The sequence below is a fragment of the Cydia pomonella genome, chromosome 24 (assembly GCF_033807575.1).
Source record: "Cydia pomonella isolate Wapato2018A chromosome 24, ilCydPomo1, whole genome shotgun sequence".
In the NCBI taxonomy this organism is placed as follows: Eukaryota; Metazoa; Arthropoda; class Insecta; order Lepidoptera; family Tortricidae; genus Cydia; species Cydia pomonella.
The window spans coordinates 12,170,869-12,189,893 of NC_084726.1; the positions used below are offsets into that span (position 1 = coordinate 12,170,869).

General features: G+C 38.3%; 1 protein-coding gene and 1 non-coding gene across 4 annotated transcripts in view; one reads left to right on the top strand and one right to left on the bottom strand.

Moving 5' to 3' along the window:
- Window positions 1-19,025, top strand: part of LOC133531143 (nephrin) — a 430,180-nt gene that overhangs the window by 268,847 nt on the left and 142,308 nt on the right. For all 3 annotated transcript variants that reach the window (XM_061869270.1, XM_061869268.1, XM_061869269.1), the window contains exons 6-7: window positions 4,857-4,932; window positions 15,616-15,731. In XM_061869270.1, coding sequence (XP_061725254.1) covers window positions 4,857-4,932; window positions 15,616-15,731 — 192 coding nt within the window. The remainder of the gene's footprint in view (window positions 1-4,856; window positions 4,933-15,615; window positions 15,732-19,025) is intronic.
- On the bottom strand, window positions 274-346 carry Trnaa-agc (transfer RNA alanine (anticodon AGC)). Its single transcript has one exon. It is a non-coding gene; the product is annotated as a tRNA-Ala (tRNA).

Here is a 19,025-nt window from a genome sequence, read left to right on the forward strand (position 1 = left end):
TAATATATTTATTTCTAATAATGTGGCAAACGGTTTTGGCGTCAGCATGATGCTGAAAGTGCCCGCCCACATATCATATGCATATGCATAATACATATCATATGTCCCTTGCTAATGCCTATGTACGTTGTTACCGGCTTGAGCTTTAAAATGAGAGAGTAATTTCGATTGCACGAGTTGCTTCTTGGCCTTAATTTTTTTTATATCAAGCAGATACGTTTGCGAACGATGATATGAAGCTTAGAAATAAATTAAAAGTGGAAAAAGAATCACTGTTTTGGGTGGGACTTGAACCCACGACCAACGGATTGCTAGCCCGGTGCTCTTCCATCTGAGCTACCAAGACCTTACCCAATATAGCGAATAATTCCACGATATATATGCCTTTGAAAGGTCCTAAGCGACATCTACTGTCAGAGTGTTATATTTCTTAAACGGTTACCGGAGTCCCACCCAAGACAGTGAATTTTCCACTTTTATTTTCTTAATCTTTATTGCACATGAGAAAACACACTGTACAAAAGGCGAACATAATGCTATAAGTCATTCTCTACCAGTCAAATTTAGGCAAAGTAGTTAAGTTGTAGTAATTAAGTAATAGCAGATTAGTTGTTTTAATAGGTTTCTAAGTCTAAAAGACCTGAACGCACGGCTACCACGATCATGACACTGATATATTCGCTAGCGTGTGCGTTTCTTTCTATTCATCTCACTCGTACTGGCAATTAGTGCGAGCAAGATCTATAGAACGTAAGTTAACCTACGCAGTCGAGCGAATAATAAATAAATAATAAATAATAAATATAATAAATATTATAGGACATTATTACACAATTTGACTAAGTCCCACAGTAAGCTCAATAAGGCTTGTGTTGTGAATACACTCCCGGCCAAAAGTATGGAAACAAGCTTGTATTACAATAGAAAATGATGCATTTTTAAGCGATGGAATTTATACTACTCATTGACACTTAAAAAACAAAATGGTAAAAATAATAAAAGAACCTTTTAAAAGTTTACAGCTTAAATTTTGGCTACGATAGCTGCCAGTTAAACATTTTGTACTTAAGGCAATTAAAATGGTATGATTATGTAACTAAACAAAAAAAAAACTATATTTTAGGATGTTTTAATATTTTTTTTGTGTGGCTATTACAAAAAACAAAAAGACTTAAATCTGTATTTTATAATAACAAATACTGACTACATTTTGCGAGTATTTACAATGTTTTGGGGTTGCCTGATGTAAGTTTTAGGTTATAAATAAATAATAAAGATAGAAACATGAGATATTAAAGAGAACAACCTTGTTTCCATACTTTTGGGTGTATGTCAGTGTTGTACTGGCAGTGGCTCGTGGCAAGGCTACCGTATCTACTGAACCAGTCTCCACTGTGGCACAGTAACACCTAAATTGCTAGAATTAGGTAGAACCGCCCCCAGAGCGTGCTGTCGGCTTTATATCCAGCGTCGCTCGTAAAACACTAGTGTTATGTTAATTTAGAACATTCTGTGTACAAATACGAGGTATGATATTTTATATGCTAAAAGTTAGTGGTTCAATTTTTGACGTGACGACAATGATTGCATTTGTTTGGTTTTAGAAAGGTGTAGAGTTTGTAGAGTTAGAAGCTTGGCTCTACAAGAGATCTGATAATGTTTTAATAGTGCGAGCCTTATTAAAAATGTTTTCGCTGGGAAATATAGTATATGAAATGAACAGTTTTGTAGTAAACACAACAAGGAAGATAACCACAACTTGTTCACGTTTTGTTTTTCATACCAAAATATTATTCCTGAATATACAATACAAATTATCTATTGCACACCTTAATGCAGAAAATAATACAATGAATACATAAAATTAAGAAGAGGTAAACAACAGGCGGTTAGACAAGCTTTAAGTAATAATATATAGTGTATGTTCATATTAAATTGAAAGATTTTGAAAGCTGGAAGGTTGGAAAAGCGATATAATAATTATGATATTTACACAAAGTCACGGGAAACAGCTAGTATTCTTGTAAACAACTCTGTCTGTACCCACGATATTAACCCGTACTCACAACAGTAATGTGCCTACTCATCGGATGAAACGTAAAATTTAACTCCTGACCCGAGGTTATCCGGCGAAATTTAAAAACCAATTAGACGAAATTAAGAGGGCCCTCGTACCGGCCATTAACCGTAGACCACCTCCTATAGAGGCTGCATTAGAATTACAAATACACTAGCGACCCGCTCCGCTTCTCACGGGTTTCACAACCTTAACAAACTATACGCCTAAATCTTCCTCAAAATTCACTCTATTGATAGGTGAAAACCGCATGAAAATCCGTTCTGTACTTTTTGAGTTCATGGAACATATATACATACAGACAGACACGGCGGAAAACTTTGTTTTATAAGGTATAGTAATAGTGATTTTTCAATAATGTAATTTTAATGGCCTCCTAGGCTAGAGCGGGCAACGCCGTAGGGGATGTTAGTGGGTATTTTCTTCCCCTCCCTCTGTTTAACAGATGGAGTACCGGGAGGAGCGAGTCCCACATACCACCCCTCAAGTTGGCCTCCCCAGCAAGGGGGTGAGATGCGTAAATGCATTTACCCCTGCGTGAAAAAAAAAAAAAGGCTAGTCGGTGATGAAATATTTGTGCTAAGTTATGTATTTTTGTTATTCATTTAAGTAATCATATAAAGATTATTGTTATTGATAAACGCCTATTAAGTTTAACAAGCCCTTGATAACCGTTTTGCCGTATCCATCATTTTGACATTGGTGTTATTGGAGAGGCACCAATTTTAACAGATGTTTTCTGTTTTATGAATTAGGGTGTATTTGTATATCTCTTATTTGTATACCTCTATTGTCTGTTACGGTCACAAAAAATAATTATTAATCCATTTAGTTTCAACCTCATTATGGTTGTTAATAAATACGAGTACTAACGGTATGAAATGTGCAATGTAAAGTAAACCCTAAACTGGTCGATTCGACCGGTTGCGTCAAAACTACTGAATCTATTTTGATGAAGGAGATGTAAATTGATTTGCTTGTGTGGTACAGGATATATTTTTTAATATCTGAGGTTGTTTCCATACGATATAAGAATTCATATAAGATCTTTCAAACTTATTTTTGATAATTTTAGTTTATTCAATCAACGAACAGCTTATAAATATTGACGGGATTAAAATGAATGTTGACGGTCTAATTCTATTAGAACATTTGTAAATGTGTGACGCAAGTCATTCTTAATGCGACATCTAGTGGCCAAGTGATCTACGCCATTAACCCAGCATCGATTACGGCACATTTTAATTACTCCCGAGCTTAAAACGGATATCGTTTGTTTTACCGGAATCGTGACTTACCTGGCAAATTTGCTAATTTTGGGGTTATACGCTTCTGCTACTTAGTGGGCCGGCTACAGTTTCCGATTAGGCTATTGAGTTACAAAAAAACGTCCCATAGTAATCTCAATAAACCCTTTTTCTACCCGTCGACTGTAATGGTTGAATTAAGATTTCATATACCAAACTATAATTGCGTACTTTTCATGTGTTCCCGACTCAACTATAATATTCATTTCAATACGCAGTAATCAACTGTAAAAAAAAATACCATACACGTGCCGCCGCGCTCCCATAGAAAAGCCTAAACGGGCTCGGGGCGAGACAAAACCGTCTCGCGTTTATATATTCTGTACTACATGTTTGTCTATCGAGATACCAATTTTCATTAATTTTAGGTTTTATAGTAATAAAAACTATTACTTTAGATGACTCGTAGAAAAAGTATTGTATTATCAAGCTTTTCAATTTCGTACCTTACTTAGGCAACTCAGCTAGCTTCGTTGCCTAAGCACGGTACTCGACTGAAAAGCTCCCTATTGTATAAAATACTAGCGATGTTTGTACGAATGACGATATAAATACATTATATAACGGACAGATGTAAATGTAGGTAAGAATACTTAAATACATCCATTACATAGAATATTTATGCTATATTTGGACAATAATTTTATAACTTGGGTCAAGATATACATCCTGTTATCCCTCATCAGGGAGATAGGGCTCTGAGAAGGGATTTCCATTTTTCACGGTCCAACGCGGCCTCCTCCAACTCCGCCCAGCCGAGCCCAACTGATGCAGCCTCTGTTTCCACTGTGCGCTTCCAGGTGGTACGTGGTCGACTTTGCCCCCTTTTTCCAAGTCAGCCCTTGCTTGGATAAGTGGTTGTTTGGCCTTCGTAAAACATGTCCTATCCAGCGCATTTCTGCAGAAATATTTCGTTAGCTAAACGGTTTTGCCCAAACAGAAGAATATAAATATACATATTGAATAAAAACTTTGTTATTTGATACGAGAAAGTAGTTCTTGGCCAGTAATTATACAAGATATTTTATTTCTTGGTCGAGACATTTTCGAGTTTCTTCGATTTCCTAAACACAGTCATACATAATTTGACGACCGGTTTGGCCTAGTGGGTAGTCTGGGTAGTGACCCTGCCTACGAAGCTGATGGTCCCGGGTTCAAATCCTGGTAAGGGCATTTATTCGTGTGATGAGCATGGATATTTGTTCCTGAGTCATGGGTGTTTTCTATGTATTTAAGTATTTATAAATATTTATATATTATATATATCGTTGTCTAAGTACCCTCAACACAAGCCTTATTGAGCTTACTGTGGGACTTAGTCAATTTGTGTAATAATGTCCTATAATATTTATTTATTTATTTATTTATTTATAATGTTTCTTTGTTCAAGATTTTTTTTGTGTACAAATTTATTTCTTCTTTGTTTAAAGTAAGACCTTCCACCCTTTAATTTGTTCGTTTTTTTGTTACAGTGTCCAAGGAAGAAATCAGGGATGTTGAAAGTCAAAACGGAAATCCGAAGTCTACAAGATATACCACTATATCGAGGTAAGTACCCTTTTGAAATTCGAACTTTTTTTGATCCAACACCAAGGGTACAACTGCATCAAAATTGGTGTCGCAAAGTCGTAAAAATAGGTCTAAAACAAATAAACACTTAACAGCTAGTTGCAGAAACATTGACAATAAGGCTGACTGAGAGGTTTTGTTGTACAGTGAATCTTCTGTACACAGTACCTACTATTATTTTTATTTGATGCCAATACTAACTAAACTAACTATTGTGGCGCAGTGTTCCAAAGAGGGTCTTGGCCTCCAAAACGAGAGAACGCCACCTGTCCCACTTCCTGCCAGTTTTCGGCTTTGAGTTGGCACAGATCCGCCTGTACACTGTCGCTCCAGCGGTATCTGGCGATCAACTGGACGGCGACCAGTCGGTCGTCCCAAATAAGCTCTGTTAACACCCCGATCCTCACCCATCCTCAGTAAATGGCCGAACCAGCGAAGTTTGTGGCATTTCGTTTCGCCGATGATATGATGATGCCAATACTCACTTTATTAATTTTTAATAAATTATAGAAGAATAAATTTAAAAGTGGCAAAAACTACTGCCTTGGGTTCCAGAGACCATCACTACCCACAAGACCAGACCAGTCGTCATGGTGTTGCAATGGAGTTGTATTAGAAAAGATAGTTTGAAATTATTTCTTTCTTTCTAAACAACACACGTCATTAGTACAAAGGCGAACTAATTCCTTTAAGGGATCTCTTCCAATGAACCTTTGAGTAATTGAGGGAGAATCGAGAACGTTAGACGCTGCTAAACGGCATAAAAAAACCGGGCAAGTGCGAGTCGGACTCGCACACGAAGGGTTCCGTACCATTATTTATAAAAACGGCAAAAAAAATATGTTTGTTGTATGGGAGCCCCCCTTAAATTTTTATTCTATTCTATTTTTAGTATTTGTTGTTATAGCGGCAACAGAAATACATAATATGTAGAAATTTCAAACGGCTAACTATCACGGTTCATGAGATACAGCCTGGTGACAGACGGACGGACGGCGAAGTCTCAGTAATAGGGTCCCGTTTGACCCTTTGGGTACGGAACCCTAAAAAGAATTTAAAGTAAATGTTACCTAAATAATTCTTTGTTCAACTAAAGAACCCTAAAAAATCTTTCGCCTCTCATATGAAAATATCAAATACGTCACTACTATACAAAGAAAACTTTTTCAAACTTATTACTTGCTAACTCCTACGATCTGCGGGCCGTTATTTTGACAGCTCATCTATTCTGCATGAAAAAGCGGGCAGCCAATTCCGGATAATGACATTTTCTGTCAACGTTTGAGGCGGGTTAGGTCAGTTGTTAAGACAACCCGACACGGAAGTTATGTTATTTATCTATATAAAATATTCGCCTTAGGTATATAGATACAGACTACGCGTATAATCAAAGAGATTTTGAAATAGAGGTGTATTGTCAAAGAAAACTCTTTAGCGACGTAAATTGACTGCGTTCTTTCGACACATAATTAAAACTTTTAGACCGCCATTTGACTTTGATCATTATTTCGCTGATATGTGTTGAATTTGTTAAATATCAAAAAGTGGCGCTATCTAATAGATCAAAAGCCAAAGGTATTGCAACATCGTTTCGAGCGATGGCGCCATAATCTTCAGGTAGTGCCCGGTAAGATGGCGCCAGTTTTAGATATTTAACAAATTGAACACATATCAGTGAAAGAATAAGGATCAAAGTCAAATAGCGTTCTAAAAGTTTTAATTATGTGTCGAAAGATGGCAGTAAATTTACGTAGCTACAAAGTTTCATTTGACTATACATCTCTATTTCAAATTCTCCTTGGTATAAGCCACTGAAGATAGGTTTAACTAAATGTTGTTGGAATAAGATTCATGCATTTCCATTTCAGTCAGGTACGGTCACATCTGAAAACATCGACACGATCGAAGTGCCAAAAATATGTATACACTACCCTAATATATGGGCCATAAAGTCGTGTATATATTTTTGGCACTTCGATCGTGTCGATGTTTTCAGACGTGACTGTACCTACCTATATGATTCCTTAACAAAAAATACTCAGCTATTACATACCACAATTTGGAAACAAAACAGTAATCTGCACATTTTAGTACCTTGTCAAACTAAATAATGATTAATTCAGACCGCCGCAGCACAGTAACGCACACTGCGACAAAGTCCTAAAACAAGCGTGTTGCAACTATGTTAATAAACGCAAACTTTAAATTACAACTGTCAAAAAGCACATTTGTCTGTTCCGGAGACACCCCTGGGTACAAAGACATATGTCTAAGTAGACTACGCAAACTTGGCGTGCTAAGTTGGCCTTCGGTGTATACCGTAATGTTATTTTTTTATATACCTACTAAGTTGGTGGCAAACAAGCATACGGCCAGACTGATGATAAGCAGTCTCCGTAGCCTATATACGCCTGCAACTCCAGAGGAGTTACATGCGCTTTACCAACCCTATACCCGCCCCCGCCCCCCCTCGTTGAGCTCTGGCAACCTTACTCACCGGCCAGGAACACAACACTATGAGTAAGTTCTAGTGTTATACAAAAATATTGCTGATTTTCCAAAAAAAAATACGTTTCTCAGTAGAGCATGTGCAAAGAGAATCATACTGTTTTTTCTGGCACTAGAATTATCAAAAGGGATAAGCATAGTTTATTTTTTACTGCTACTAACAAAAAAACAGACTACAGCTATAAGCTATATAGCGTGAACCGGACACCAAGGCATTTAGATTGTGATCTGAAAATTACTCTTAACATTCAATCAATATGTTTAATGAAGAAATTTCTAACTTCTGACTAGCTAGGTCTCGTATTGGCTGAAAAAAAAACGCTTCCTTCGATGAAAATAATCATAATTATGAAGCTCACAGCCGCATTCATCATTCAAAAACCCTAATTGTTTTAGTGTAAGAACACTTCTCGATGTGTACTACTGAGCGGCATCGTCTTTTAGACTAAGCTCGTTAAATAAAGATTAAAAAAAAAAAAAACCCTAATGTTTTAGGAGACAGCTAGAAATCATTGCGTAGCCTGAACTAATCTAGCCGTGGGCCAAGTCGTCTTTTTCTTTTAATGTGTATTTCTAAGTTAATAAAAAGTGTTGGGGTCCCGCGGAACCTTCGTGCGAGGCCGTGGGCGAGAGGCCGCTTCGCCCAAGCCTAGCCTCCTAAAGCCCAGCCATACAAATGAAAAATCCAAAATTTGGCACTGAAGTTTAAACCTATAGTGCAGAGAATACAGTTGATTTTATTTTGGTTGAAAATTGAAAGAATCAAAACAAATACAGTTGTCTGTTCCAATTGAAAATTATTTAAATTTCATCGAACTGAATAAACTGAACTGAACTTAGGAGGGTAGCTACGTCACTGGAAAAAGATGACTCTCGATTTCCCTCGCACCCAAAAAGTCGCACATACGACATCTATTTATACCTGTCTGTGGTACAAACATATGATGATATGAACATAAATTGCTTCGAAAGTGTCGTGAGGTGACACGATGAAGACAGACGGTGCATGATGGGTGTATGTGACAAGATATTATTGGATTATTGTCATGTTTTGGTAGTAAGGTATTTAAGAAAAGACAGGAGCACAACTTTTTTAACTATGGCGTATTTGAAATTTGTCCTAAAACTAGGTATTGGGAGCGTGCACGACTGTCACGCAACCTTATGTCCGCAAGTCTAGGGGAAAACGTCAATTCACTACATCTTATAAAACTACTCCAAAACTAAAAACTACTGAACGGATTTTCATACGACTTTCATCTATCAATAGAGTGATTGTTGAGGAAGGCTTAAGTATATAACTTGTTATGGTTTTGTGTAAATTATTTGAAATATAACGATGTTGTCGGAAAAAATCACGCTGGCTAGGAGCTTTAATCGAAAACGCTGCCTAATCCGTTTGAGCTATAACAACACAATGTATGGTGGGGTTGTTTCTCATTCATAGGTCTACAAAAAAGTCCGTGATGTTAAATGTCTATCTTTTACTACTATAAATATTCGTAACTTCTAGAAAAAGATCACGTAATATGTGGCATTTGTAAAGCTATACATGGATACATTAACAATTTTCAAAATAAATACGTTAGTTATATTAAGCATTTCATACAGCTTACAATCGTCCCTTACACCATACAATTTAAATGAATATTTCAGGAGTAATCGTAAATCAAAGTTTCATTTCGAGCCATATAATTGTACGAAATGTTTAAGACGCTATCCGCAGTTAGTTCAAATTTTTACCAACTTATGCGCTGGGATTGCTTTACTTACCCCCACCATGCACTTTGCACGGTCCCATATCTCAAACATGGATTTCTAACTTCGTTGAGAGGTACACTACCGGCTAGGCTATTTTATTTATTGTAAAACTCTACATCAAAAACGTATTAAATAAAAAAGGCCACGACGCGTACTAAGAGGAATTCCTAGTTCCGATTTTTCCTCCCCAGATTTTAACCTAGAGCAATGATTTTTTCAAATAATATCAATATCATCAATATCTGTGCCGCTTTGTTTTGATTTTTCGGATTATTTTGTTTTGAAGAAACTTACAGCGCCTCGAAAATCGCAAAAACGGCTCAATTGAATTGCGCTTAAACGTATTAATTGTAATGTGTAATCATCTTATTCCAGTAATTTATTTATGCACTACCTGTTCTTTATACTCGGATCCTGCTACCCTAAGGTTGTCTGGAAGACATCGATCACTCACACTTTATTTACATTGCAAATGTGTTATGGATTTTTTCTTGTTTGGTGCATTAAAGTGTATTTACTTAAAGAGACACCAACCTGCATATTGTAAACTTTTTGTTGTTACTGAATTTAAATTACTTAAATTTAATACAAATAGATTCACAATCGAAAAACCTTTTAATTAAACCTGTAAACTATCGGAAATACCTATTGAACTGCCCCAAGCGATGACAGGGGTTGAACCCCCGGGGCCTGGATTACCTGATTCCCGGAATTTAGTAGGCTTCAAGACAATGGAATTAATACAATTTGAATTAAATATTGTTGCGGACAAAGGCCTTTACTAAATATACTCAAGGATAATGAAAATAGGTACTTTGTGTTGGATTTTATTACAATATACAGAGTAATTTTGTTGCTAAGCGCTGGCGGCCTAGCGGTAAGAGCGTGCGACTTGCAATCCAGAGGTCGCGGGTTCAAAGCCTGGCTCGTACCATTGAGTTTTTCGCAACTTATATAGGTACAAAATATCCTTTGATATTTACCAGTCACTTTTCGGTGAAGGAAAACATCGTGAGGAAACCGGACTAATCCCAACAAGGCCTAGTTTACCCTCTGGGTTGGAAGGTCAGATGGCAGTCGCTTTCGTAAAAACTAGTGTCTACGCCAAATCTTGGGATTAGTTGTCAAGCGGACCCCAGGCTCCCATGAGCCGTGGCAAAATGCCGGGACAACGCGAGGAAGAAGAAGACAGAGTGATTTTGTTATGTCCGACCCTAATAAGAGAATGTGTAGGTCATACTGAACAACTGTTAATATCGGTCCAACCCCGAAAACGCAAAATAGGGGCAAAATTATTGCCTCTCGCGTCGAATGATAGTCTCTATGACTCTGTCGTAATGAATGATTTATGTATCCATGCCAAATTGCAGCTTTGAGAACAAAGCAGAGGATGGACAGACAGACAGACTTGGTGAAACTATAAGCGTTCTAGATGACTACGAAACCCTAATGATTTGTCGCAGAAACCATCATTCGATGCAAGAGATGTAATCCCTCTTTACCGAACAATATGACGTCAACACCATCCAAATGAAAAGTCCCTAACTCCAAACTCTAACTAACCCACAGTTTCGGTTTAATTCAGCGTCGTAATTGTCACTGCCACGCTGTCAGCAACGTGACATGAGCGTGACAGCGTGACATGTCGGTTGTTTAATTTATTTGTATTTAAAAAGAAGCACTGTTAGCCTAGCGGTAAGAGCCCCGGCTCGTACCAATCAGTTTTTCGGAACTTATGTACGAAATATCATTCGATGTTTACCAGTCGCTATTCGTTGATCATTGCCTGAGGCGAAGCACGCCGCCCAAGACAGAACGAGATGGCGGCGCACTGTGGACGCCCTCTGCCCCACCTAGGGGACGTAGGACTTTAAGTCAGGTCAAGTAAGTCATTCGTTGAAGAAAACCATCGTGAGGAAACCGGACTAATCCCAATAAGGCTTAGTTTATCCTCTGGGTGGTAAAAACTAGTTACGCCAATTCTAGGAATTAGTTACTAAACGAACCCCAGGCTCCCATGAGCTGTGGCAAAATTCCGTGACAACGCGAGGAAGAGGAGTATTTAAAAAAATAGAGTGAAGTGTTTTTCTTGGCATTGTCTTGTATTTTTTACAAGCTGTTATTCAAATAATGCAAGCTAAATTACACCCCCTTCCCATAGTCCGAGTGAGTTGAAATTTTACAAATATACAGAAGTTGGGTGACAATGTAATATTATGGTATATATAGTCCTCCTCGCCGGATCCGACGCCGGCGACTCCTTCAACTGCTTTTATTCGGAAACATGGAACGCTCTAATATGACTTGCAAAGCCAAATTTGGTTTTGAAAATGCGATCGCATGGTGCGCAATGAAGCTGGCCAGCTGGGTTGTAGGTATAGGTATACGAGGGCCTCGGTCGCGTCTTACGGAGATGGCGCTTGGCATCCTGGTCTTCCAAGCGCCGCTGCTCGTATTGATCTACCTTTTTATGCACAGTTTCGCGCTATTCCGTTCTACGCATCGCCAGTTTCTCCCAGGAATCACTCGGTATACCGGTGCCGGTTATGGTACTGTGGAGTTGATCTGATGATGGACACAGGAGGTCATAAGAACACTCTGATAAAACAACGCAATCTAATTAGTTTGCGATGTCTGTGACAATTGTGTTTGGGGTTTTTAGAATTCTCGCGATGAGTATTAGCTGCCTGTGGAAAGAAAAGTACAGTCAGCGATAAAAGCTTGTAAATTTTGCCAAAAACTTCAAACGACCTGATTCGAAGAATAAGATACGATAACGATAAGTTCTGGTTTAGATAAGTCCTCATTTAGATATCGTTTGTATGTCGTATAATTGACAGAAGCAGCTCGATTCGAACAACTATGTCACTTTGACGTTAAAAATATCGTAGATAGATCTTACTGGGATCACAGCGGAATCGAAATAATCGTCAATTTTGACATTTCGTTTAATTACCGATCTTTTAAAGATCTTTCCAAGATCGTAAACGTGTCTTAATCTTTCTTCGAATCGGGCCGAAAGTTTTTATTTAATTTGCAAAGGAATGTTTGGATCAAATCTCGTAAGCTAAATTTGGCCCACTTCCCATTATGGCCCGCTGGCCCATTTTATATAACCAGGTTTCTATAAAGCAGTCACGTCTGAAAATATTGATACGAAAAAAGTGCTAAAAATATGTATACACTACCTTAATATATGGGCAATAAAGTCGTGTATACATATTTTTTGGCACTTTTTTCGTATCGATATTTTCAGACGTGACCGTACATAAAAATGTTTATTCCGCTGTCTACTGAAAGTTATAGATCATTTACAAAAGTTTGGCGTGACCTTGTGAATATCTCGTCTCGGGAAATTTCAAAGTAAGTTTTAATTGGGAAGGAAACTTGGATGTTATCGATAACTTATCACTTAGCCAGAATTCTCTTCCAGCTCTTAAGAATAAGATTAGCTTATTTTCGGCAATACTACCAGGATATTATGTTTTAACTTTTTAATACGTTTTACAACTTATTATTTAGTTATTGAAACTAGAGATTCCACAAATATCCGGTATCCGGCCAAGTGTACTATTCGGCCGGATACCGGATAGTTGCATAACATCCGGCTGGACCGCAAAGTAGTTTAGCTCAATACTTATGAATACAGAAATATTATGTACTAAACACTAAAACATTTAAAAGTGGAAAAATTACTGTCTTGGGTGAGACTTGACAAGACAGTAATTTTTTCACTTTTAAATTTATTCTAAGCTTAATAGCATCGTTCGCAGACGTTTCTGCTGGTTAACAATTAATTTACTAAAACATTTTATAAATAACAAATCAAAGTTAATAAGCACTCGCAACGAAATTATTATTTATATTTTTTTTTTTATACTACGTCGGTGGAAAACAAGCATACGGCCTGCCTGATGGTAAGCAGTCTCCGTAGCCTATGTACACCTGCAACTCCAGAGGAGTTACATGCGCGTTGTCGACCCTAACCCCACCCCCCTCGTTGAGCTCTGGCAACCTTACTCACCGGCAGGAACACAACACTATGAGTAGGGTCAAGTGTTATTTGGCTGCGGTTTTCTGTAAGGTGGAGGTACTTCCCCAGTTGGGCTCTGCTCTAGATCTGGAATGACATCTGCTGTAAAATACTTACGAAGAATATGTAACGTACCGCTATTCAATACTCAGTGTGAATTTAGTTCACGTATCTATAAACGACTGCCTATGAGTAGAAACAAGTTGCAACCTGCATCGAATTTTAATCAATCGCGCAACCGAATATAATTAATTTTGACAAAACTTTTAGCCGGATATTCGGCGGCCGGATGCCTAATATTCGGCAGACCAAACGGCCGAATATACGGTGTCTGGTCCGGCCAAACTTATACCCGTTGCATCTCTAATTAAAACATAAAACAGCAATCAATATTTTAACTCCAATACTACGGTCACGTCTGAAAATATCGATACGAAAACAGTTGCAAAAATATGTAAACACGACTTCATTGCCCATATATTAAGATAGTGTTTACATATTTTTGGTATATTTTTCGTATCGATATTTACAGACGTGACTGTACATCTTTCCCCCAAATATGTAAAGTATCCAAAACTCCTAAAGCCTTGTCACACTACATTCCTATCTATCAGGTCCTTCTAAATTCTAAGAGAATAAAATTCTCGAATAGAAAATGGAATTCCCGTCCCGCTGCATTAGGTATTCCCTGAAGCGTGGACACCATTTTACAGTCACTTTGTAATATTAAACTAATTTGAAAACTGCCAGACGGGGACTGTCCTAAATTGGCACAATTAGCGCCTTGTCACCCTAGGGTTGAGTTGAGTTTGCATTTTTACAAGTTTGTAGAAGTTGACAAGTTTTTTGTTAGCTTGTTAATTAAATTGGATTTGAATGGCAGTCTTTCTACGAGCAAATACACATTGATTGAGTAAGATGCGCAAAATCTAAGAGAGTTTCGTACTTCGAATTTGACAAGTATACGAGATACATTGTGCGGTAGCTCTGATTATCAAATGTTGACATTGAACATTTCAGTGACCGCAAAACATATGGCGTAGTACAGCGCCATCTGTTTTGAATGTCAAAATAAAGAAGCACGTTTTTATCTTAGACTTCACCTCTATATTAAAATCAATTCCCTTTCTTACGAGTAATGCCTAGAGTCAGACCAAGAGAAGCCGACAGCGATTTTGATACCCCAGACGGTGCAAGCGTCAAGCAAACGTTATAATTACATAGAAGTTTGTGTAAGGCCTGAGTGGACGCTCGAAGCGGAGCGTTCGGTGGGGCGTGCAGCGTGGCGTCGGGCTCACAAGTGTTGTGAGCAGCGTGCACTAAGGCCGCTCCTATACGTTTGCATTTGTTTAATATGCACGCCGCACGCCCAGCGCCGCTGCACGCCCAACTCGTCCACTCAGGCCTTGACTTTGACGTTTAAAATAACCTGTGAACCGTCTGGGCTATCAAAATCTCTGCCAACTAACTTATCTTAGTTTGACTCTATCTACATAAAATGCGTAATTGCTACAGGATAAAGTATTTCCACGCAAATAAAAAGGTACAGTGAGCTGCAAAAGTGCATGGACAATTCAGGAATGCATTTCTTTAGTAAAAAATGTCCATGTAATTTACAGCTAAATGTACTTATTGTCAGTATGATAATAATTAATAACCTACAATACTATTCTAAGATCTAAGACTAGACCATTTTTAAAGTAATATTTTAAGAAAAAAATATTATCATTCACAGATCAGTAGTAGTAGTAGTAAAACACTTTATTGTACAAAAAGAAACATAAAACTGGAAAGAACACCCATCATTTGTACAAAGGCGAACTTATCCCTTTCAGGGATCTCTTCCAGTTAACTTTTGAGCAATTGAGGAAGACTTGGAGAACGGTAGACATCAAAATTGGACTAAACGGCATAAAATAAATTATTTAATTTCCTAAAAGATAGGTAAACCTATAAGTAAACCTATCAGTGTCTTTCAGAAGTATAAAAAACGTTGCTAAAATTAAGGTGCATTGGGGTAATTTCAAGAACGAGGATAGCGAGTCTAAACAAGATTTACTCTATACAATACTATTTATTTTAAAATTAGGGCGAATGAAAAAATAAAAACAAATACTCATGAGGTTATGTGGGGGTGGGGTGGGGGGGGGGGTTGGGATTAGCCAAGTACTTCAACAACGGTGGGGTCAAAAACTAGCCGAAAAAACCTCGCGTGATTTGTGCACAAGCCCTTTACTGCATATCTTAGAGCCTAAATATGATAATTTTCACCTCCCTTACCAACAACCCTTGTGTTTTCTCAGCCATAATTTTCTCTATTTTAACCAGAATCTAAATTAAACCTTATTCCTTGTCCACAGGGTCCATTTCAAAGCGACAGCGGACGATGACTACGCAGATTTCACATGCGAGGCCCGGCACGAGGCGTTGCAGCGCGATGCGCCTTTACGAAGCACTGTGCAACTTAGCGTGCTATGTAAGTACCTTTATATAGATCGTGTCATTCACGATGACGCATGGCTTGTATGATATTTTAAAGTCTATGAAGTCTACGAAACATTTCAGTCAAAAACCCTCAAACATTCACTTGAAATCATACTGGGCATGAAACATCTTTAACCTTTAACGAAATGAAACACTTAACTCCCTTGGCCGGCAATCTCAAATAAAGAGGCTGAAAGAAATCCGGCTTGAGTGCCCTAGAGTATTGACCTATCTTTATCAAGGAGGCTTAAAAGAAGTTATTTCATTCGTTTAGTTCGAAATACGTTAAAAAATATATTTACAGTGAAAGTGAGAAAGGTTATACAGTATATAAAACATGGGATTCTTCAAGGAGCAGGTATTTAGGGTTCTCAAAAGTACCTCCACATTACCAAAAACCGCAGCCAAATAACACTAGACCTTTCTCATAGTATTGTACATATTCCTGACGGTTAGTAGGGTTGCCAGAGCTCAACGTGGGTGCGGAGTGTTAGGGTAGGTACATAGGCTACGGAGAAGACTGCTTAGCATCAGGTGGCCGTATGCTTGTTTGCCACCGACGTATTATAAAAAGCGCAATTCCATCATATATCCTAATACTTCTTCCAATGAGTTACGCAAAACTCAAAAAAGTCCACAACACAGCAAAATTTTATCTAAATCTGACGAAAAAAACTGTCATTATCAGTTGACAGTTGTCAGTTTGGTGACATAATGTGCAAAGAACAAACATTCCTATGACACTCGGCCTGATTCGAACTTTAAGATAGGTCAAACTTTTGCTAAAGATACGATATGGATTAGATATGTCAGTGTCAAAAGATACGTTTCTACATTGTCAGTGTATGTTGGAATAATTGGCCTGTTAGTAACGATATTAAACTAATAATGGCTACGTGATAACGGCCAAGGGACTATATAATACCCAAGCAGCTCCTAAAACAGTTCCAGAGGGTGTCCACTTACTACTACGAGTTAATACTCGTACACATACAGTAATCTGTATCTGTGTTTGCAATATGTTCACTTAAGTGGCGGGGCAAGACCAAAATTTTATGTGTGCAAGGTACATTTAGCGAGGCCCTCTGGTGGCGCAAGAAATAACGAACATTTTTACGTTGTGTCAGAGATATTATACTTATTTGAGGCGCGAGGCCCCTCGGACCGCGAGGCCGTAGGCGGAGGCCCACGTCGCCCACGCCTAAAGCCGCCTATATTCACTACTAATAAATTAAATAGTTTCACCAGCGGTAGATAGTGTCTGTTCAGTCAATACATTGCACTTTTTGTAATCCAATTGTATTTTATATAAACGTGATAAAATAGAGAGCTTTAGAGAGAGAGTTGAGTACCGTGTTAAGGCAACAAAGCTTGCTGAGTTTGAGCTACTGGTTTTGAAGATCATCAGTGACTGATTGAGTCAGTGACGAAATCGGACTTTTTTAGATATGAATAAAATCTAAAGTATAAGAGTTATGAATGTGATTTTTTTTATGCTTAACAAGTCGACTATTGACATTATATCCCGAGAATTTTGTTTATCAGGTGTATTCCAAACCTAAGTTATGAGAGTTAAAAAAAACGACGAAGTGCTTCGAGAAAAGGTAGGTAGTGCCCTTGCGCTTCACTTTGCTCGTCTCGGCGGGGGCAATACCACCAGGCAGGGGAGACCACCAGTTGTAGATAAATATATTTTGTATCTATACTCTGTATTTTAAGTATTTAAATAAAAGTATCTACCCTCAAATGGCTCCTTAAGCCAGTTTAGGGTAGATGAAAACATTACATGCTCAAATAATGTTAGTTAAAGTCAGGTGGTTCAGTGACAGATTCAGGTGGTTTTGTATATGGTTGGCTAACCAATGAATATTATTACTATTATACTACGTCGGTGGTAAACAAGCATACGACCCGCCTGATGGTAAGCAGTATCCGTAGCCTATGTACGCCTGCAACTCCAGAGGAGTTACATGCGCGTTGCCGACCCTAACCCCTCCCTCCTCTCGTTGAGCTCTGGCAACCTTACTCACCCCAAAATTTACCCGAATTTACCCGAAAGTTCACAAATTGTTTGTCTACATTTATTTAAATACCTAAAGCTACAGAGTATACCTAGTTATCGTTTAGTAACAGTCAATTTGTTTCCCATCCTACTTTTATTCCATTACTATTATTAATATCCTTATTACACCACAACACTACAATATCGTTCATAAAAACACAATTGTATACCATTATTCCATTGCAATACGTAAAAAGTGTACATAATACGAACCTTCAAAACACACAAATATGCACCTTACCCAATTGCAATAAGGTTACATTAAAGTACCACCCAAGTCGTAATATTTATAACAGGCCGTCCCAATTTGATGAAACCATAACTGGAATAGGCGACGCGGGAGACTTACAACCAATTACGAGAGAATTGTCGTAAAGTTATGGTTTTGGCTAATTTGGTGATATGGCGTATTTATTTGACGAAATGGTTGCATAATTGACAGCATAAGTGCAATTGGAGTACGCTGGGTTGCTGATCTAAGGCCCTCAGCACACGAAGCGTAAGCGTCGCGTAACGCCTTCGGAGCACGGAGCGTAAGCGAAAGCGTCGCGTCAGCGTATCGTAAAAACGTTACGAGTACCACGCGTAGAATTCTGGGAACCAAGAGTCGCGTAAGCGTAATCGTTTTATAAGTGAAATTTTATTAGTTGAAATCATGGCGTCACTGGCATCAGATGTCTTCGGCGGATGTATCGACGACTTTACTTTCTCGTCAGATGCAGACTTTTTATTTTTTGATTATGTCAGGTTTTGTTTTTTACGCCTGTATTAAGCTACACCTGTAGTAATGACGACAGAAATCTCATACGCTACGCTACGATAACGCTTCGTGTGCGGACTTATTTGAGCTTGTACGTGCTAGTAGCGCTCTGGTTCTACGCGCGTAAACCAATACACTTACGCGTCTCTTACGCTTATGCGCCGTGTGTTGAGGGCCTCAGCGTATCGTAAAAACGGTATGAGTACGAGACGTGTAGAGTTCTAGGCACCAAGGGTTGCGTAAGCGTAATCGGTTTATAACTGAAATCTCATAATTATCATGTTAATATTATCATCATTAGTTGAAAGACTTGTTTGAAGTTGTTCGTGCTCGTAGCGCTCTCATTCTACGCGCGTATTACGATACGCTTACGCGTCTCTTACGCTCCGTGTGCTGAGGGCCTAAGTCGTCACTTTAGCAGCGTTAAGATACCGATAATGTGAAAAATCCGCCCAGAAATCGAT